Raw genomic sequence first — 23,359 nt, 5'->3', positions numbered from 1 at the left:
AAGAATAGATCAAATGAAGAGTTTCATTAAAATTTATTTTTTAACGCTATGGCTGTCACATGCTCGTAGAGGCATGCACAACCACATGCACACACTTAGCATCTGCCCTGCGTATCCTCTGGTAGCCATCAAAAACAGGTTGAGGTCACAGCTCAAAAACCACAGTTGGGAGCCCTGCTGTGTTATATTACACAACGACACTATTGCTAACACATGACTCTTAATCATAGACCCTGGCCCTTTGATTGCAGCAACTAATCAAGGCTTTCACACCATATGGGAAAGCAGGGTTAAGTGTGAGCCAAGCACAGCAGCTGTGAGCCAAAAACTCCTATGGTAGAAATGTATCCAACACTCCCAGGGACTCACACTCCCTCACCTCTGTATAAGCTGTTCCAAGGCCCTCTGGAATGTGGGTCTGTGGTTCTTCTCTAGCCAGAATTGGGGGTAGTAGGAGTAGGAGACGTGCGTATGTCCCTGATTGACATTGTGGTAGACCAGGCTATCATGGGCCTTGCCCCAGTCCTCCAGGCTAGAATTGACCCTCTCCATCAGGAAGTACATCATTCCCCTGTTGGTGGAGTCACCTATGAACATCACCTGAGTGGCAAGAATAAATGTTTTGGTCTTTGATCAAGAACACCAGTGTTGTATTCATTTAGGCACACAAACTTTCTTCGGGCCACAGAACCCCAAAACAGTACCTCCCTGCTCCAGACTGTTTTATCATGTTTGCTGCCTAATAAATAAGGCCCATTTATAGTTTAATTTTATAGTTTGACTGTTGCTTAATGGAATGCACTTTTATCTTTAGCAGCTGACCTTTATGGCACCTGAATTGCTGACAAACAATGGAACACATGACAGGCAAATGCTTACAATTACAACCCATCAACATTACCCAGTATGACATATTCAATTGATATCAAAAGGGCAATGACAGTGTCTGTTTCGACCTAAGCAAAGTGTAAGAATAAACCTTTTAAAACAGAACAGAGATAAAATGGTTGAACTAGTTTAGAGTAAGAGGCTGCAAAGGTATCAAACATCTTCTGACGAAAATATTGCGCACATGATTGTTTGCGATTTCATTACATTTTGACTTCAGGTACCACCACAGGGTGATGTAAATCGGGTGGGATATGAGAAGATAGGAAGTTGAGAAGCTGTATAAGATTTAGCTGCAATTTCACTTTAAGATTTAGCTGCAATTTCAAACAAGTCACTTAAAGACAGTGTGAGATCACTTTTGGATAGGAAACAGTTGTAATTAAGGAACTATGACTGTTGTTCCCTTTAAAAGCAAAATGTCTAACTTTACCCCAGAATGAAAAGCCACACATTTTAACTAAATTGAACTTTGTTGTTACTGGAACTGTTTTACAAACCACTACACACATTTACTAAAGTTCAGACAGAAATGCCACTTATTACTTTAACCATTTATTGGAGAATTAGGGTAAATGTTCTGACTTTCCCCAACCAAAAGCCCTGGGTTAATGGTAATGTCCGTGCTTTGCTCGGTGCATGGTCCTCTGCCTATAATTCTGAGGACCTGGGGGCTTGACCTACGGTATGACCTATGGAAGGCCATCAGAGATTACAAGGATAAGAGTCCAACTACCACAGCTTTGACCTGAGACACATGATGTGGACTGTGACACGTCACAGACTATAAAGGGAGGAACAGAAAAGATGCCCAGCCTGCAGCCTCTCTCCCCTACAAGCTCAACACCTTCTATGCAAGGTTTGAGGTGACCAACACCATCCCTTCTGGAAGGCTTGCTGAAGACTAGGACGACTGTACTGATCCACCCACAAAAGGAAACACAGAATCAAACAGGTGGAGGCAGAGTTGGTGTGTGGGTTTGCACCCGCATGCTAATATGACCATCAGAACTGAAATGAGTAACCTGACGATTAAATAGGTAAGAAATCTGATATTGTGATAGGAGCAATCCTGATGTCAGCTGATGCATAGCTGACCAATTACCACTCAGGTTTCCTGGCTGAGCTGGCTATACTTGGCTATACAGCTTTCACTTAGTCAGGCCCCACTATAGTGACTATGTACTCTACATTGCATATCACTTTGCTTAGGTGTTTTTAGGCTTTACATCCCAGAAACAACACCCAGAATGTATTCAGCAATACTGAGATAGTTAATGTGCCTTCTCATGCAGTGTGAGGGAAGGTCCAGACACTAACATTGCAGTGCAGCAAACATCATGCCACCCCATTAGCAAAACTGAAATAATTGTGCTGAATATGAAAGGCTGAACCAGTGTATTCTTTTTGTCCCTTAACCACCACTCTGGTGCTCAGAAATACCATCCTGCTGGGTTTATAGACTTATTTATACAGAAACACATCAACTACACTCTCTCACCTCAGCCTGACCATACATACCATTGCCTGACTTGCCACCATCTGGCTTCAATGAGATGGAGGGAGGAAGAGAGAGAGATGTTAGAGGGATGGCTTAGGCCTCAAATTAAGTGACAAGGAAATGTGCTAGACACTGCCGGTCTTGTTATCCTTATTGGATGATTTCCAACCCATCTTTAGAACACATGATGGCCTGTTAGCATAGAATCACATATCTACCCACACTTTATTCAAACTCAGTGCTGACCAGGCAAGAGCATGACAAAGATAGCTGGCTTTCTTACTGGTACATAAGGGCATGTGTATGTGTCTTACAGTATGTCACACGCATAAAGAAAATATCAGAAGTCCCAATGAATTTGTTGGAACTGCAGTCTGGCTTCGTGTCTGGATTCAAGTCAGAAGCATCTGGATTTATGTTGTCTTCTATGACACAGCTTAACCGTCTGACACTAATCTCCCCATATCCCCTCCAGCAGTTGGGGAGCAAGTTTATCATTAATCAAACAGCACTGGTAGCAGGTTGTGGGACAGTAACATGAGAGGAGAGCTAGCTAGTACTTGCCCCTATCAAAACTTCAGAGAAATGGCTGAACTCAGGTCATCCTATCTAAGAGATTTCTGTTTCTGAACATACTGCGAACGGTTATTCTCCAATGGCTTGTATATAACTATGGGTTTTAGCAAGAACCCTACAACAAGTTTTACCTTCTTGTCCCTCATGCACTCCTGCAGCAGAGGCAAGTCCAGAAAAGGATGGTAGCAGCCATCGGGTTGCCAGGCAACCTCTCTCCAGTCACAGGTCCGATTGTCAGCACAACTGAGGCAAGGAACCACCCAACGACCTGGAGGGGGGAAAAAAGAGAGAACGACAGATATAAAGAAATAGAGAATATGAAAGGCCCAGATAATTAGAAGTGTCTTTCCTCAAAACCTAACAAAAATATAAATGCATATTGCCAGGTCATTAAAGAGGCAGCGGTAAGGCAGTGCTACGTCTATGGGATATTGTTGCAAGTGGATGTATGCGAGGGAATGATCTTTTGAGCAAAATGTACCAGAATGAGACCGTGTCAGATATACATTGAGGTACACTGAGGTCCAAACCAGCACTAGCAAACTATTTCCTACAGCCATTCACACAGCTTGTGTGCGTCGGTGATGACGGGGTGGGAGTGAACTTTAACCTCCAGAAACTATGCGAGGTGAGAGTTTCAGTCATAGGCAGAGTTGGGAAGAAATAAAAACAGTATTGTATCTGATACCAACTACAATATTTATATATTTATAAGGAATTTATAACGATATTTAAGGAGAAAAGGTGTGGTCGAGTAGTACTCTGCCAAAGGATGATGATTTGCCTTGTGTAGCACTAACTACGAGTAGTAGATAAGTTAGGACCAGGCTCTAGGTTCGGAGGAGCAGTTTGTAGATAATAAATACCCCAGACAGTTTAAATGCCGGCTTGTTTATATAAAAGATTAGAAAGCATTTAGAAGCAGATAGAAATAGTAAATGGTACCAAATAACACAATTTACATACACAATTCACATAACATGGACACAATATTTACACTTAAATGCAATCTATTCAAGTTTGAACCCTTCTTTTGAATGGAAAAGAAATGAAATACTATATTTCTTGTCTTCAGTTTGATTCAACCGATTGGAAGAATGACGTTCAACTTAAGTTAAATTAGAGTTTCTCGTAAAATTTGCTATTTAGTTTATATTATCTTGAGTTAACTCGATTTTCAGTACACATTTTTGTCTCAGTTAGCCATAAATTCTTGTCTCAACTAAGTTAGGCTATTTTTTTCTCAATCTCTGTTATTTCCCTATTAACATGCTACGCCAGTGAGCTACTGAAGCTAAGCTCATGCAATATCAACCCAATTTGCCAGTTTGGCACAACAATATGGGCTGAAATATGTGCCACCAGAAACTGAATTTGAATAATTTATATTTGAATTTGAATTGCTAAACTTGAATAATTGCATTGAAAAACTGAATTTGAATCACATAATTTGAAATTGTATTGTTTAATTTGAATAATTGCATTGAAAAACTGAATCTGAATTGTATAATTTGAAATTGAATTTATTCGTTTGGATCCGAAGTCCGATAAAAAGTGATCCTCACTGAAAATTAAACTCTCTATATATCTTCACATTCACTTCTCACAATTCAGATTCAGTTCTCAAATTCAATTTCAAGTTACTGAGACAGACATCCGGGTGGTTGGAGGATGAAGGAAGAGCAATCGAGCGCAGATCGATAGATAGCGTTCATTGGCGCACAGGACTCCTCTTGGGCCAATCAGCACCTACGTTTTGGAGCATAGTACGTACCCGCCATGAAACAAGAAAGAAACGCTTGCCTTGCAGGTGGCCGGCCTTGACCCAGACCGGCGTTAACACCATGTATTTCGCTGGGACAAATACGGTAATTACAATTTAACATATCTACGATCTTTTGTTTAAATGTTGTTAATGATATAGCTGTTTTTATAGAAACAGGGGAAATTAAATCTTTCTCTCGACGTTGCAAACACAGTAGCTATTATCCCACGTTTTTATGGTAGCCTACTATTTCTGGTAACAACATCTTTGCCTGGTGTTTATTATATCTAAGCGTTTGCCTCTTCCTCCGGTGAAAATGTTGTTGCAAACGTAGCTAGTGCTAGCCGCCGCCAAGTAGACTGGTCATGTCTTCAGCATGATTATTTCCGATAACTACTCCTTGTGATTGTCATTGACACCGTCAGGGTACTGCTTGCTGAGAGGGAGGGAGAGTAGTAAGCGTGTCTGTGTCGCTGTGTTTAGCAGGTGTTTGGATAATGTAAGGCCATAAACTTCCGGGCAATTACACCATAGCACTAGCCCTACTCATTTGAATTGAATGCATAGCTAATTCCGCTTGAACACAAAAATAGCACATTTACTCTTCGAAAGAAAGCTGGCTGTTCTCCGTATTTGCAGGGAAAATAAAAAGGGATGGTTTTTAAAACTAGCAATCCAGTAGTGCTTTCATTATTTTGTTGAGAGTATTATCTAGCTAGCGGTACAGTAAATATGGGCTAGTAGCTATAAAACCGTGCTTGCCACTATATAATAACATCATACTTGGTCAACTTAGTGTAAAAACAGTCATGTTTACATTAAATGTAATAGTGCATATGGTATTGTGGTCTATAAATATAGTGCCTTTTGTATTAATGTTGTTTTATATTGATATAGCTAGCCATTTTCTTGAATAGCTTTTTGCAATACATTTTCTTTGGAATATGGAAAACATCCCACTTTGTAATTTTTTATTTGGTAATTAAGTTTCCATGTAGATTTATCATTGTAACTCTGTGCTGGTACAGGTAAACCAAATATTTAACATGATTGTTTGCTTTCTGTCTCTGAAAAGGTGAACATCCAGAGGTGGGTGACACAGTAGACCATCCAGGTCATCTGTCCCCCAGTACGTTTCTCCAGTGGCTCACAGGACAGGGCCACATTCCTGTCTTACCAGAAGAAAACTTCAGTCTTTGTGCAGTTCAATCACACCTGTGACATCCTGTATGGTTCACATACAGTTTGCCACCCAACAGTTGCTGCATGTAGTAATACAATCCTACTGCCTGTTAAGCATATGCAAACTTCTCAGTTCAAACAAGTGATGACAGAGGCCTTCCATCTAGGGCAGGCATTTCATCAGGTTTAAGTGAAATGTTGCAGTTTCAAATGTGCATATACAGGTGCTGGTCATAAAATTAGATAATCATCAAAAAGTTCATTTATTTCAGTAATTCCATTCAAAAAGTGAAACTTGCATAATGTATGCATTCATTCCACACAGACTATATTTCAAGTGTTTTTCTTTTAATTTTGATTATAACCGACAACTAATGAAAATCCCAAATTCAGTATCTCAGAAAATTAGAATATTACTTAAGACCAATACAAAAAAAGGATTTTTAGAAATGTTGGCCAACTGAAAAGTAGGAACATGAAAAGTATGAGCATGTACAGCACTCAATACTTAACTGGAGCTCCTTTTGCCTGACTTACTGCAGCAATGCAGCGTGGCATGGCGTCGATCAGTCTTTGGCACTGCTCAGGTGTTATGAGAGCCCAGGTTGCTCTGATAGTGGCTTTCAGCTCTTCTGCATTGTTGGGTCTGGCGTATCGCATCTTTCTCTTCACAATACCCCATAGATTTTCTATAGGTTTAAGGTCAGGCGAGTTTGCTGGCCAATTAAGAACAGGGATACCATGGTCCTTAAATGAGGTACTGGTAGCTTTGGCACTGTGTGCAGGTGCCAAGTCCTGTTGGAAAATGAAATCTGCATCTCCATAAAGTTGGTCAGCAGCAGGAAGCATAAGGTGCTCTAAAACTTCCTGGTAGATGGCTGCATTGACCTTGGACCTCAGAAAACACAGTGGACCAACACCAGCAGATGACATGGCACCCCAAACCATCACGGACTGTGGAAACTTTACACTGGACTTCAAGCAACGTGGATTCTGTGCCTCTCCTCTCTTCCTCCAGACTCTGGGACCTTGATTTCCAAAGGAAATGCAAAATGTACTTTCATCAGAGAACATAACTTTGGACCACTCAGCAGCAGTCCAGTCCTTTTTGTCTTTAGCCCAGGCAAGTCGCTTCTGACGCTGTGTTTTGTTAAAGAGTGGCTTGACACAAGGAATGCGACAGCTGAAACCCATGTCTTGCACATGTCTGTGCGTGGTGGTTCTTGAAGCACTGACTCCAGCTGCAGTCCACTCTTTGTGAGTCTCCCCCACATTTTTGAAATGGTTTTGTTTCACAATCCTCTCTAGGGTGCGGTTATCCCTATTGCTTGTACACTTTTTTTCTACCACATCTTTTCCTTCCCTTCGCCTCTCTATTAATGTGCTTGGACACAGAGCTCTGTGTACAGTCAGCCTCTTTAGCAATGACCTTTTGTGTCTTGCCCTCTTTGTGCAAGGTGTCAATGGTTGTCTTTTGGACAGCTGTCAAGTCAGCAGTCTTCCCCATGATAGTCTAGTTCTGTAGGCTACACAGCGAGACCATCTAAAGGCCTTTGCAGGTGTTTTGAGTTAATTAGCTGATTAGTGTGGCACCAGGTGTCTTCAATATTGAACCTTTTCACAATATTCAAATTTTCTGGGAAGTTGTCAGTTATAATCATCAAAATTAAAAGAAATAAACACTTGAAATAGATCAGTCTGTGTGGAATGAATGTAAACATTATACAAGTTTCACTTTTGGAATGGAATTACTGAAATAAATCAACTTTTTGATTATATTCTAGTTATGACCAGCACCTGTACATTCAGACTCAAATAGTAATAGATATTTGTGCAGTCTTATTTCATTTTTTGTCACATCCAGTTTGTATATGTTAACCCAATTCACTGTTCATGGGTGTATTAAATGGCCCAGTGTGCATTAAATGACCCAGTGTGCATGGCTAATTGATTTGATATTTTAGAAAGTATAAATCATTGTTAGCCACATTGAATGTTACACTTCAAAAAGCATTTCCATATCTGCATCGCACCATTACAATGTTTGTCAGAGAAGATGTCCTTCACTACGTTCTTTCCCGCTTCCCTGTGGTTGTGTCAGCAAGACAGAAGTCCGATTTTAAAAAAATTGCTGTGAATGGAAGGTGGACTATAAGGTGCCTGGATACATGGGGTCCTAGACTGGACTTAAGCAATCATGAATTATTAAAAGCCTTTAGTCCTCTGATTGGCACAGGCATGACTGTCAATGATGGTGAAGTAGGTACAATGCATGTGCAAGTGTGGCCAAATATGTATTTTCCAAAACTATTTGAATGAGAAAGGGGATCAATGGCAACGCGTAGAGATTCAATGTCCTCGGTCTTCAATGGACATTCCATTTCTGGCATGGTAACACCTGTGTTGGCAGAGGTATGAGAGAGCCCTGAGCTCTCCCAATCAAAATCCTCAATTTGGATTCCCTAAAACCAACAGAAGATAGTATTAATGAATTGTTAACATATATCATCTAGTAATGCAACCCATTTCATCAGCTGGAGCTATTCTTTTCAGATGTCACTGAGAATCACTGACATACTATGTATTAGATTAGACATTATTTCATACATTAATAGTAGGGTATTAATGTTTATTGTGGAACTAATAATATTCCAAATAGGAGATGTGAGCTACAGAGAGGTAGCTGGATACATAATCTAGAAGTGGTAAAGGTTGAAAGTAGTAGGTTTTCATTGCCAAGAAGTGTAATTGCTTTATCATAAACAGATTCAATCATCACTGATTGCTATGGATTTCATGTCAAGTTAATATCAAATGTGATGGATGAGGAACCATCAAAATTAAGGAATAGTAGCAAACCAATTATATTTGTTATGTGACTACAAGCCAACTAGTTATGAATGTAACAATATTGCCAGATATGTTTCCTATACCATGTTAACAGTAAAAACTAATTTGTAACTGGTTGGATCATGCCCATAATCACTATAACGTTAAGTTTCACCTTGCTAAACATTGTGCAGATCACAGCATAAGTTGGTCAAAAATGTATCTCCAAAAGAACAGCTGGGTTGTTTTAAGTCACAGGTGGGACTGGCAAGTAAGCTAGCACGATGCCTTCTATTTCTAGATCTTACTAAGTTTACCGGTACTTATCTGAGCTAACGACATGATCACTGTCACTAGATATAAAGAAATCATTGACTTTCACTCGGTGCTATTCACTGACAGTAAAAAAAAATTAAATAAAAAAAAAGGGTTGTCATTGTATGCACAGCTGTTTGTAGACTAGCTCCAGCCTCCTAGCTGCGTTGCTAAAATAATAGCAGAAACAATGCTAACGTGCTAGTCATAAATATAGAACAATGGTGCTAGCTAGTCGTCTAATGTAATTGTAAACATGATTTGTGTATGCTCACGGACTAAACGAAACGTTTCTACAAAACAGCTATAACATTAACGACAGTTAAACAAAAGATCGTTAGATCGTAGATATGTGAAATTGTAATTACCATATTTGTCCCAGCCGAATCCATGGTGGTCACGCCAGACTGGGCGTTCTGGGTCAAGGCCGGCCACTGGCAAGGCAAGAGCTTCTTCCTTGTTTCATGTACTATGCTCCAAAACCTAGGTGCTGATTGGCCCAAGAGGAGTCCTGTGCGCCAATGAACGCTATCTATCGATCTGCGCTCGATTGCTCTTCCTTCATCCTCCAACTACCCGGATGTCTGTCTCAGTAACTTGAAATTGAATTTGAGAACTGAATCTGAATTGTGAGAAGTGAATGTGAAGATATATAGAGAGTTTAATTTTCAGTGAGGATCACTTTTTTTCGGACTTCGGATCCAAACTAATAAATTCAATTTCAAATTATACAATTCAGATTCAGTTTTTCAATGCAATTATTCAAATTAAACAATACAATTTCAAATTATGTGATTCAAATTCAGTTTTTCAATGCAATTATTCAAGTTTAGCAATTCAAATTCAAATATAAATTATTCAAATTCAGTTTCTGGTGGCACATATTTCAGCCCATACAACAACCGCTACATGGAAAATAACACAAGGAATGTAAAATCAAATATAACATTCACAGTTCAACAGAATGAAAAAACGGTAGCAATTTATATTCAACACACAGTTAAACCGTAATCAGTGTCTTTTCAATAAGTTCAAGATCTTGCTAGCGATCACGTTGTGCAGTCCACACAAATCCAGCGTGATGTGAAGCAACAGAAAAACCGTTGTAGGTGTACAGTGAGTCCACTCTTACTGAGATTTCAAGTTCAACGACTCCACTAGCATCGAAGAATTTCTGCAGAACTAGTCCTACCACAACCGGGGTGAATGAGTTGGTGTCCTTACACAGCACACAGATGCAACACACGGATGCAAAGTGATCGTCAATCGTGGATCTTCTCATGGGAGGCTCGCCATCTTTGCCGCGTACAACTTGGCTTCAAGCATTCGAACGTTCACAGTTCTATCTTTCGATCAACTTGTTAAATGACAGCAAAATAAACCACAGTCTACCTGTGTAGACAGAATGTAACAGAAAACACTTCAGAAAATAAAATATGAGCACTTAAAACACATTTTCTGGTACTCTTATCTCGCTCAATCTAGCTAACGTCTTTCTCCTAGCGTTTAGTTTAAGCACCAGGACACTTTTTTAACATGACAAATTTTTGTCTAATTTAACCTGGTCGAATCATGAACTTTATAACCAATAGTATGACATTTGTCTGCATATATTTATTTAATTATAAAAATTTATATTAACTTAAGCTATTTTAACCTGGGTTACACTTGGTGCAGCCACCTCAACTCCATGCAGGTACTGTACGCCATTTGATTCTGCTTGCTTTGCCTCTCAGAAAATTGCCTTCATTGTTTACCATTGGCTGCTGACAACATTGACTTTAATCCATTGCTGATGGCCCTAATATTCGCCTGTTAGGTTTGTGCAGGTAAAACTTGTGTGTGGGTGAACACGCTTTCACGTGCCTGGGGTTTCTGCAACGTTTTGACAGGGTTGGTGGTTGTGGAGCAAAACATCAGACTACTGCAGATTTAGTGTATGTGCGAAAAACTACTGATATCTTCTATATGCAATAATGTCACTGCCTTTATTTTTCAAAAATGTTTTGAAGCAATAGAAAACACGAATAAAACAAATAACAGAATAGGCTAACACATCCTTAGATTTTGGGATATGTTCAGATAAAAAGTCAGATTCTAGAAGATCAAGAGTTATTGGATTCATAGTAATTACTGAATATCTGACCAACCATTAGTGTGTAATGTAGAGATGTAGCCCAATCATATTGAAGTAGAAAGCAATAGTTTAGAAACCCTTTCTGAAGGCACATAAGGTAAAATGCTAATTATGTTTTTGGCCAGCTATGTAAACTCTAACATTGATTGATCCTGCACAAGATGTTCAATTGTTTATTACCTATTCCTATTTGTCTTCTAATTCCTATGAAAGTAATTCAAAGTAATCTTAATAAACGATTGGACAGTACTGACTGGCATTTGCCAGGCTTTTTATATTCTTTTATATCCTTTTCCATCTTTATAAAGTTCCATTACCTTGTTACGCAGGTCTTTTGACAGTTATTTTCTGCTCCCCATGGCTCAGTGCATCCACATGAGACCTAACAAACTCATTGACTATTTATACACAGACACTAAATGCAATTTAAAAAGCCACAGGTGTGGGAAACTAACCTTTAATTGCCATCTTAACCTGTGTGTATCACGTTGTGTGTCTGTAACCAGGCCAAACATTCAAGGATATGTAAACTTTTGATCAGGGCCATTTGGATGATTTCTGTTATCATTATGATTTAAAAAAGAGCCAAACAACTATGTGGTAATAAATGGCTTCATATGATCACTATCCTTAAATAAAAGACAGATTGTTTTGCATGAGCAGTCATATTTTCAAAATCAATGCCAAAATGTCACAATTTCTGCCAGGGAATGCAAACTTAGGGGCACAACTGTATGTCTCTCTGGATAGTTTTATGCAGAGTGTACAATTTGCCAATGTATGCTTTTTATCATCAAATAATATAACTTTCTTGAACTTAACCTCAGAAATTGCTGTACTTTTCTTATCCTGTCTTGGTTTTGACTTGATGATTCTGAAAACCTCTGTAAATCTCCGGTCTTTATGTATTTGAAAAGTGTGTCCAACAGCCCTTTCTTAAACTATATGTGCATGGGACACTACTGCTAATGTCTTTGATGCTTTTTTCTTGCATTTGAAGTGATTTTGTGTCTTTTAGAACTTCCTCATCGTCCAGTTGCTCAGATAATCTGCACTCTAATTCATCCAATGAGTTGCATGGTTCACTTTTACAATGCCTGTTCAACTCTCCTGCTTCATTATGCACCCTTACAAGTCTCTGAGTTACCAATGTACTATTAGTTCTACTCTCCAGGACTATGCAAAATGTCATACACTAAAGCACAGATATCCTTGAGATGTGTGGAATTCAACAACAAGCTGAACAGAAAAAAAAATACTTTTACAAGCATGTAAGATACAGAAGTCAAGATCTCCTGTTGTGGCATGTCCTTTGACTATTTTCCAGCAACGCCACAAATACATGTCCATATTGTTGTTATTAAACACTTTCACAGCTTCAACAACACTAAGGACCTATCAATATAAATCTGTACAAATACCATATTATGGTTATACACTATATTACTGTCTTTTGGTATTACAAACTGTCTTTTGGGTTTACCTACATCTCTAAAGGTGGTAAGCAGTCTAATGACTGGTTAATGTAAGCTATTGACAACTACTTTACATTGTTGGCTGAATTGTTAAAGAATCACCAAGTAAAGTGGTGATTAGCACCTCCATTAACACAAGGATCAAAATGTATGGCTATTCAGCAATTGTGAATGTGGCCAATGGAATGTGGCCAACAATTGAAATTACACAGTGCCCCTTGATTTTCCAGCATATTTTGAATCTACAGAATCTCCTGAACATTTCCTACAAAATATTCACTGCGGCGTATCCACCTTATTCCTAGCTCCCATGATACCTTGCGTGAATTATGGGCATGACTTCCGGAGCCGGCGATTGCCATGGTAACGGTCATAAACAGTCATTGCGGTACGCTAAATTGTCTTTCAGCGTTTGGGAAATAAAACATGTGGGAACACAGCCAGTTACACCTCAAACGGGACAATGTGATTAAACCTCTGCCTTCTACTAGTGAGGGATGGGAGGACGACCTGAAAAAGTTGCCTCAGATAAAGTAGCTAAATATGCTAGTGTGCATTATAAACTCTGTTGCTAAGGACGGTGAAGCGATGAATAACCTGAAAAGCTCAGAGTCTTATCAGTACCTCACAGCAATAAAGTCGGTCGCGTTTTAATAAAGGAGGTGGGACACAACCTTGTCTACCTTAAAGCCGACATAGAGCCTAGTCAGAGCCTTAAAGTCCCACATCACCAGTCCTGGGTTTTAGTTTCATTGTCAGGTGAAATACAAACAGCTGGGTGCTCATGTGTTGCTGGACCAGGGTGATCTTGCAGCCATGCAGGTACAATACTTAGGAAGGTAAAGTGTTGATTATTTTGATAGTTTAATTTTTTTCAATGTATTTTGTAATATTAGTTAGTATATATATATATATATATATATATATATATATATATATAGATCTGGGGAGAGTTTTATTTTTTTAAACTAATGCTAAGCTACTATCTGGATTTTTTTCAACACACAGTTAATCACAATAAACTATTTTAGTTTAAGGCTGCCCTGCACTTTGTACTATGAACTAACTGAATTAACTGGTTGTCATTAACGTTTCCAAACAAACACTACAATGCTGTGTCATCTCTACACCTCCAATCATAGCCAATCATAGATCTCCTGGCACTGCTGTCAATCCTTTTGAGGACCCAATGTCTCTTCTGTGGAGGTCTTTCGTAGCCCAACCACAAAGTAGGATGCAGGTTTTCCTCCGTCGGCTTTTTGTCCACAAAAAGAAATGAGCACACATACAGGGTTTTGGGTGGTCTCTTCAAGGATAGGTTTTTCAGCCACTTTTGTATTTCTTTTGGCAGGCGATGGAAACTGTACCGTTTGTCACAAGAAAAATCCCTTTTTGTTGCGGGTGTGTGGTCAACACACTGTTGTTGAAGCCACAGATTTAGCTTAGTCTGGTTGTTAGTACAGCCGCGAACAGCGCAACAGGTACCAGAGCTCCGCAATGACATTTTATAACAATAATAATAACAACATATGTTAAAACACAAACCAGTGTTAGTTAAATTATAGTTGAAATTACTTTAGAAAGAAACAGTGGTCGGCTGGCTGGGGCCAGAGCCATGTCTTTCTCTATCACCCTGGCTGGGGCTAACGTTAACGTTACTAGGAAACGGCTCATTCCGGTATCTCAACGGAAGTCATTTCTACAGTAGCCCCCCCGAGAATAAGGTGGATAGAATAGTTTTTCCTGTATAGGGCAATATATATTTCATATCCATTGAGTTACATTGTGGGCAATGGTCTAGGCAGATTAAAATGCCAGCAACATTTGCAAATACATAGTGCCCCTTGATCTTTTCACATATAATATCTCTGTACAGTCTCCTGAACATTTTCTACAATACATTCACTGTGGTGTATAGAATAGTTTTTGCCTGACCGCATAATCGGAGCTGGCCTAGAAGAGTGAATATCTCCTACTGAGTCTGTCCGTCCATCTCTGACTGAGTGACTGACTAACCCTTGTTAAACAGCATAGTGGTTAGAGACACAGGCTATGGAACAACAGGTCCCACGTTCGGCTCCTGTGTCTTCACTGGTTATAACTTTATGTAGCTACATAATAAGAAGACTAAAATATAAGGATATAAGGATTTGTTCAGAAAAGACAAACACTTCGCTGCCTACACGATTCTCTCATCTTTTCACTTGACAAAAAAGTCAGTTATATATATATCGTCACCTATATTGATAGATACTCAGTGTCATTCACAAATGGCTAATTAGCTGTTAAAACGGCTAGTGGTAAAAGTCATGGCCAAACGAGGGCTCATTAGCATTATTTTAGCATTATTTTCATTATCACAATAAAAGCTGTCATTAACATTTATAAGGCCATATGGTTAACAATCTAGTATGTAAAAAAAGAACAACATTGGAACGGACATTAAACATAAAATGACGGACTAGATTGACTGACTAGATTGTTAACTATATCGCCTTATACAATTCAATGATGGCTTTTATTTTGAAAAAGAAAATCTGAGTTAGAGCTACTAGCATAATATCTTACTGCTAGAAGAACGGCCATCACTAGTTTACTGTTATATTGCAACAATTTCTGGTGGATTTTCGAATGATGTCTTAGTATTACTTCTGGATAGTCAAACACTTCGCTGGCTACCTGATTCTCTTGTCTTTTCACTTGACATAAAAGTCTGTTATCGTCACCTATATTGATACAGTAGTTATTGTATCAATGTCATTCACAAATGGCAAATAAGCTGTTAAAATGAATAGTGACAAAAGCCATACAGTTAATAGTTTCTATTTGTGGTGGAGGTAAACTTAATAAGACACGTTACGAAGTTTAACACTATGCGTAATGGCATCTAGCAACCTATTACTGGCTAATAAGCTTTTAAAACATCCAGTGGCAAAAGTCATACAGTTCATTAATACTATTTGTGGTGGAGGTAAACGTCATAGGAAACGTTACTCAGTTTAACACGATGAGTAATGGTGTTGTTAGAAATCGTCCGTTTCGTATAGTGGTTGTAATAATTATCGCATACCCGTTTGTCAAGGGAGAGAGAAATTATATTATTTATTGCAGCATTAGAGTTTTGTTCATGAGGTTACACAACCTCAATCTCATCTCAGTCCATCTCTTCTCACTGTAATGTTGGTTACAAGCTGATATATACATTGAAGGGTGTGTCTACCTAGCAAAGATCAGGTTTCTGTCTGTATGGGGCAATATGTACATGTACAAACTATTATAGTGTTTTGCATTGAGGGCTAAAGAGGGTGTGGAAAATATTGTGTTTCTAGATGTAGCACACCATTCCCCATGACTAGACAGGTTTGACTTACTCTACACACTCTCCTGAACATTTCCTACATTGCTCTCTCTGTGGAACATTCAATAGTTTTTGAGCTATGTGGCAATATGTATTCCATATTCAGTCATTCGCATTGTCTGAATTATGACCTTGGAACATTTTAATACCCAGTTTTTATATAAATTACTCTTAAATATGATAAAATGTGAATTGTTGTCAGTGTTTTGAGAGGTACATATTCTAAAACAATAAATTCAATTTACATCAGTTTTTATTATTTTGAAATGTTTTAATGCTCACAAGACGCAGATGAGAGTTTCTCAAGTTGGCCCATTATCATGAATATTGTCGGTGGACTGATTTCTATCATTGTGGAAAATGCCATGATCGTGTTCTGTTTGCAAAGAAAGGATACAAGGGACCTGGGAGAGGAGACTTGTTTCACTTGTTGCCATATCTTAATACAGTAACACTTAATTCTACCATTGACATACAATTTAGTTAGATATACAGGCATATTGACTCTTGTAAAAGCTACTTAAGTGGTTAAATAATTTAAATCATATACATTTGTTGTCTACAATTGTCTGATTAGCTTTGTTGACATCAATTGAATAGAAAAGTTTAGCTTTGAGCTAAAGCCTCCGTGTCAACGTTTGTGCACCAAAAACAATAGACCAGACGGTAGGTAAACATTCAAGGGGTTTAGCATATTAGCTCAGTTCACATACACGTGATTGAAGTAATAGAAATCTGACACTGCAAAAGCATCATCTTTAGTCTGATGTGCAACAGGCCTTAACAGTGCATTTTGGATGTACAATTACGTTTTGAAACTCAGAAACATAGTTGGCCTAAATAAGTTAATAAGATAAATTGCCTGATCGGCTATGTCCAGCAAAGTATACAGTGAGGAGAACAAGTATTTGATACACTGCCAATTTTGCAGGTTTTCCTACTGTAACGATACCAGACGGAGGCAGATGTTGTGGCTCCAGTTGTGGTGTGTGCCGCTCTGATTGACAACTGGGAACAGTAGAAACGTGGTCAGACGTACAGGCTGGTGTCATAGACAGAAGGCACCGATACAAACTGAGATACAAGAGGCCTAAGCAGGTCTCAGGTCACAGGCAGGCAGAAGGTCAAAGTACTGTAATCCAACAGACAGGCAAAAGTACAGATAGGGACTAGACTGGGTAGATCGGGCAGGAGCAGGTCGGTAAACAAAATCTAAAACTGTAGCAATCCGAAAGAGGGCCTAGTAAAGATGCAGCGAACTAACAATCAATACCTCACAGTCAGAAGGCTGGGAGTGGAAGAACTAAATACTGGGAGAAAACATACGAAACAGGTAAATGAAACAGGTGATCAATATTCTGGTGATTGTGAGGCGGGAAGAGTGATGTGTTCATGTGGAGTGGAAGGTTGTTGTCTAGGAGGTGAGCCAGTTTCCGGTGAGGAATGACGTGAACAGGGCATAGACCTTAGAACTACTTACAAAGCATGTAGAGGTCTGGAATTTTTATCATAGGTACACTTCAACTGTGAGAAGACATCAGGGATGCAATTTTTTGGATTTTTGTTTTAGATTCCGTCATTCACAGTTGAAGAGTACCTATGATAAAAATTACAGTATTCTACATGCTTTGTAAGTGGGAAAACCTGCAAAATCGGCAGATTAAATACTTGTTATCCCCACTGTAGCAACCTAGATTACTGCTTGAATCAAAACAGAAAGATAGCATTTTGCCAATAAACAGATTGTCGGATCAAAAGACATTGGGTATGGACTTGACAATATAAAGACACTAAAATGTCCTTAGCAAATACATTTGAAAGGGGTTAGCTAACAACTAGGCATTTGCCTTTCTAGGTTGGACAAACACTTTGATGCTAATAGTAGTTTTTAGTATGCCTGATTGTTTTTTATTTTGAAGCATAAAAATATAAAGCACTTTTAATGTATGGAATATGCTATCCAAATAAATAGCTGTGCCTTATACACTTGGTTGCTAATGTTAGGCACCTACTTTTGAGAGCTGGCCATTGTGTCTCTCTGGCCTAGAACATCTTTTCAAGTAAATTTTTTCAATGTAAAAACATAAAAAGTCTCAAGCACACCATGAGTTATGAGGGGAGGGGGGGGCAAATCTGAATGATCAACCACACATCTGGGAACGAGTTCAGCTTCAGGGATTCATTCATGGTCTGCAGCATTGGAATCAATAGTTCCCATTCTTTGCAACAAAAGCATTCCGCTTCGGTTAGCATTAGATTGCATGATCCACAGCTACACCACCATCCTCCGGACATTCTGGTCAAGAGTTCACCATCGTCAACTGCTGTTCTAACCCTATACTAGTTCTGTCAATTCATCCTCTGTGTATTCTCGTTCGAACAAGTAATGTTCTATCCCCTGGAAAAATCATTCTTCCTGGTCGTATTTATATATTTTCCTTTGTCTCTCAAGCAAGTAAACCTAGACTGTCTTTTGGTGAATATAACTTGCTTCCTAGCGAGCGAATACTACCTTTTTTTACTACTACTGTGACGTATACTCCTCCTCTTCCTGTAAAAACTTGTGGATTGATGCAATCATGAACAAAACTGTAAAAACAGGAAGAACCCATTTATTTAAATATATCTCGAAACTTACAACCTTTTTCGAGGAATACCACATCGTCATTTTCGATGAGTTAAAAAACACCACTAGTCTTAGTTTGGAGTGTTTTGAAGTAGTTTTCCGCTTGCAAAGCAGCTTTGTTGAATGCTAAGAATGCTAAGGACAGTAGAGGACAGAGCTGAATAATAGGTGGTTGGAAAACACACCAGACTAACATTTGGTAAGTGTTTTTTTTTGGATAAATATGATTTTTAGATTAATTATCCCTTTAAATGTTCTGGTGTAGAAGCTTTAAGGTCCACCAAAAAATGGGAAAATTGCTCTTAGTAGCAATCTCATAATTTCCACCCAGGAAACATATCCTGTGCTAGTGCGTTTATCTGGAGTTTGTTTCTTGGGTTTTTGAACAAAACCATGTAATTGGACTTCAATGGTACAACAATTTTTACCTCGGTGAAACACATTTCGTACCAAATAAAACACATACACAGATGAGTATATTGAGTAAAAGCTCTAGCAATTTCAGGATTCTCACTACCTGCAAACAGCGTATCATCCAAAAGTAGAAGGTTATTTCTGTTAGGAGGAAAGAGTTGAGTTCATTCAATGATTTTCTTCAACATTTCATTATACCAAGGCTGACAGCAGGAATAACACCAAACTATATTTTCAAATGTTTTAGTTACTAACTTTTTTACAAAACAAGTTTTTCCACTGCTGGAAGCGATAATAGCAGAAAATGGACATTGCAAACAATGTTCAAAACCTTCTACATAATTCATCTTGTCTAATCAAAAGCCAAATGGCAATGTGGTAACGTCTGCTAGCAGTATTCTCTTGTCATACACTACCCGGAATGTTTTCGTTACCTTAGGGGCGTTTTCATAGTTTTGCATGATGTCTTTGGCTTTCAAGACTATGCGGTTACCCATTCTGTGATATGATCACCATCTTCTTCATTTGTTAAACCACCCAAATAATTGCTCAGAGGGGGTTTTCATTCATCAGCCTTGCTAACCTAGACCACAGAGACTGTGTCATGGTATAGCACACGCCTCTACAACCATCAGATTGTACAATTCAAGACGTCAGTATGGTGTCATAAAGGCCGCAATCAGTATGATTAGGTTGCCGGGGGACCTAAGGTAATTATTTTTATACCTCCACTGTATCAAAGCAACGTCTTGATTAAAAATGAAAAATAATACATTTCTAATCATTTTGAAAAATGAACTCTGTGAATTGTTCAGGATCTTTAACAAAAGATGTTGTGAGCATATTAGTTCCCTGAGCATACTTTCCCCAAGAAATATTCAAAAAATCTTAGAAACACTTCTCTCTGCCTTATTGACTTCCAAATGTCCAAATGTAGGCCCTCTTTGTCATAATAATCGTGAATGTACCGTTCTTTGCTCTCTTGATCAGTGGCTAACGCAGTAGCCACTTGATCATAGAAAGAGTATCTGATTTTCTGGCAAAATTCCACACCTCATAGATTTTAGCTATACTGTACCCTTAACTAGAGCCATATTGAATTATTCAATGACCCATACACCAGCTCTGTCTTCATCAGAATGATCACAGTGATGTTGCTGATTATTGTTGTCGCTGCTTGTTCGACAAAGGGAAAAGAAAAGCTTCCCATTAGGGCCCATTGATGGTAACACTGGAAGAAACAAGCCCCTCGGAGGATAAACTGTTCCCTTAACCACACCGAAATAGTTTTGGGGCAAGTCAAAGTCATGATGAATGATTTCAGAGTGGCCCAAAGGAAAGTGGTACTTGCTCATGACAATGAGGGTAAAGGGATGTGAAATGACTATAGTCAATAGTTTTATCCTTTTGGGCTAAATGTCTTAAAACCCAAACATTGGTGCGATCACCAAAAAAGGTCTCTCTGGGCTCCAGGAGTTCTGGCAATCCAAAATTGTCCAGAAAAGCTTGAACTTGAGGATCTGACCTTTTCAAGTGAGCCCACTCTTGCTCCCACAATACCACCACTTTCAGACCATAATCAACCTGTAAGGATTTGATCTTGTCTTGGAACCAGAGATGGAGTCAAGACCACAACCCTGGACCCAGACCAAGACCCAAACCTTGGAGACCAAGACCCAGCAGGTCAAGACCATTACAAGACCACTTTGAAATAAAAAAAACAAGACCAAAACCGAGACTGTCCATTGTTTCCCAAACAAAAAACAATGAGAAAATCATCATCATCTTCTGCTTATCCGGGGCCGGGTCACGGGGGCAGCAGTCTAAGTAGAGATGCCCAGACTTCCCTCTCCCTAGACACTTCTTCCAGCTATTCCGGGGGGACACCGAGGCGTTCCCAGGCCAGCCGGGAGACATAGTCCCTCCAGTGTATCCTAGGTCTTCCCCGGGGTCTCCTCCCGGTGGAACAGGACCGGAACACCTTCCCAGGAAGGCGTTCCGGAGGCATCCGAAACAGATCCCGAAGCCACCTCAGCTGACCCCTTTCGATGTGGAGGAGCAGCGATCTCTACTCTAAGCTCCTCCCGGGTGACAGAGCTTTTCACCCTAAGGGATCGCCCAGCCACCCTGCGGAGAAAGCTAATTTCAGCCGCCTGTATCCGGGATCTTGTCCTTTCAGTCATGACCCAAAGCTCATGACCATAGGTGAGAGTAGGAACGTAGATTAACCGGTAAATCGAGAGCTTCGCCTTGCGGCTCAGCTCTTTCTTCACCATGACAGACCGATACATCGACCGCATTACTGCAGAAGCTGCACCGATCCATCTGTCAATCTCCCGTTCCATCCTTCCCTCACTCGTGAACAAGACCCCTAGATACTTAAACTCCTCCACTTGAGGCAGGCACTCTCCACCAACCTGAAGTGAGCAAGCCACCCTTTTCCGACTGAGGACCATGGCCTCGGATTTGGAGGTATTGATTCTCATCCCCACTGCTTCACACTTGGCTGCAAACCGTCCCAGTGCATGCTGAAGGTCCTGGTTTGAAGGGGCCAACACGACAACATCATCCGCAAAGAGCAAAGACGAAATTGTGTGGTCCCCAAACCTGACACCCTCCGGCCCCTGGCTGCGCCTAGAAATTCTGTCCATAAAAATTACGAACAGAACCGGCGACAAAGGGCAGCCCTGCCGGAGTCCAACATGCAATGGGAACAAGTCTGACTTACTGCCGGCAATGCGAACCAAGCTCCTGCTTCGGTCATACAGGGACCTGACAGCCCTTAGCAAAGGACCCAGGACCCCATATTCCCGAAGCACTCTCCACAGGATGCCGCGAGGGACACAGTCAAATACCTTCTCCAAATCCACAAAACACATGTGGATTGGTTGGGCAAACTCCCATGAACCCTCCAACACCCCGTAGAGGGTATAGAGCTGGTCCAGTGTTCCACGGCCCAGAATCCGAGGTTCTACTATCGGCCGTATTCTCCTCTCCAGAACCCTGGCATAGACTTTCCCGGGGAGGCTGAGAAGTGTGATCCCCCTATAGTTGGAGCACACCCTACAGTTCCCCTTCTTAAAAAGAGGGACCACCACCCCGGTCTGCCATCCCAGAGGCACTGTCCCCGACCACCAAGCAATGTTGCACAGGCGTGTCAACCAAGACAGCCCCACAACATCCATAGACTTCTTCCTCACTGGAAGACGTGACGGCGGGATTGAGGAGATCTTCGAAGTACTCCTTCCACCGCCCGACGACATCCCCAGTTGAGGTCAACAGCTGCCCACCTCTACTGTAAACAGCGTTGGTAGGGCACTGTTTCCCTCTCTCTTCGGTTTGCCAGAATCTCTTCGAGGCCAGCCGATAGTCCTTCTCCATGGCCTCACCGAACTCCTCCCAGGCCAGAGTTTTTGCCTCCACAACCACCTGGGCTGCAGTCCGCTTGGCCCGCCGGTACCCATCAGCTGCCTCAGGAGTGTCACAAGCCAACCAGGCCCGATAGGACTCCTTCTTCAGCTTGACGGCATCCCTTACTTCCGGTGTCCACCACCGGGTTTCGGGGATTGCCACCTCGACAGGCACCGGAGACCTTACGGCCACAGCTTTGAGCGGCCGCTTCGACAATGGCGGTGGAGAACATGGTCCACTCGGACTCAATATCTCCAGCCTCCTTCGGGATCCAGTGAAAGCTCTGCCGGAGGTGGGAGTTAAAGATCTCTCTGACAGGAGACTCAGCCAGACGTTCCCAGCAGACCCTTACAGTACACTTGGGCCTGCCGAGTCTGTCCAGCTTCCTCCCCCGCCATCGGATCCAACTCACCACCAGGTGGTGATCAGTTGACAGCTCCGCCCCTCTCTTCACCCGAGTGTCCAAGACATACGGCCGCAGGTCAGATGAAACGACAACAAAGTCGATCATCGACCTGCGGCCTAGGGTGTCCTGGTGCCACGTGCACTGATGGACACCCTTATGCTTAAACATGGTGTTCGTTATGGACAAACTGTGACTAGCACAGAAGTCCAATAACTGAACACCACTCAGGTTCAGATCAGGGGGGCCGTTCCTCCCAATCACGCCCCTCCAGGTGTCACTGTCATTGCCCACGTGGGCGTTGAAGTCCCCCAGTAGAACGATAGAGTCCCCAGTCGGAGCACTTTCCAGCACCCCTCCCAGAGACTCCAAGAAGGTCGGGTACTCTGCACTGCCGTTCGGCCCGTAGGCACAAACAACAGTGAGAGACCTATCCCCGACCCGTAGGCGCAGGGAAACGACCCTCTCGTTCACCGGGG

The 23,359-nt window shown here is 40.7% G+C and overlaps 1 protein-coding gene across 3 annotated transcripts in view; it reads right to left on the bottom strand.

Annotated features, from left to right (window-relative positions):
* cped1 (cadherin-like and PC-esterase domain containing 1) overlaps nt 1-23,359 on the bottom strand; it is a 211,474-nt gene that overhangs the window by 5,170 nt on the left and 182,945 nt on the right. For all 3 annotated transcript variants that reach the window (XM_020044334.2, XM_020044333.2, XM_020044335.2), the window contains 2 exons: nt 3,097-3,233; nt 380-600 (listed from right to left, as the gene is read on the bottom strand). In XM_020044334.2, coding sequence (XP_019899893.2) covers nt 380-600; nt 3,097-3,233 — 358 coding nt within the window. The remainder of the gene's footprint in view (nt 1-379; nt 601-3,096; nt 3,234-23,359) is intronic.

The sequence above is a fragment of the Esox lucius genome, chromosome 23 (genome assembly GCF_011004845.1).
Source record: "Esox lucius isolate fEsoLuc1 chromosome 23, fEsoLuc1.pri, whole genome shotgun sequence".
NCBI classification, from domain to species: Eukaryota; Metazoa; Chordata; class Actinopteri; order Esociformes; family Esocidae; genus Esox; species Esox lucius.
Note: the sequence above shows the minus strand (reverse complement) of the source record. Positions and strands in the feature narration are given on the sequence as shown.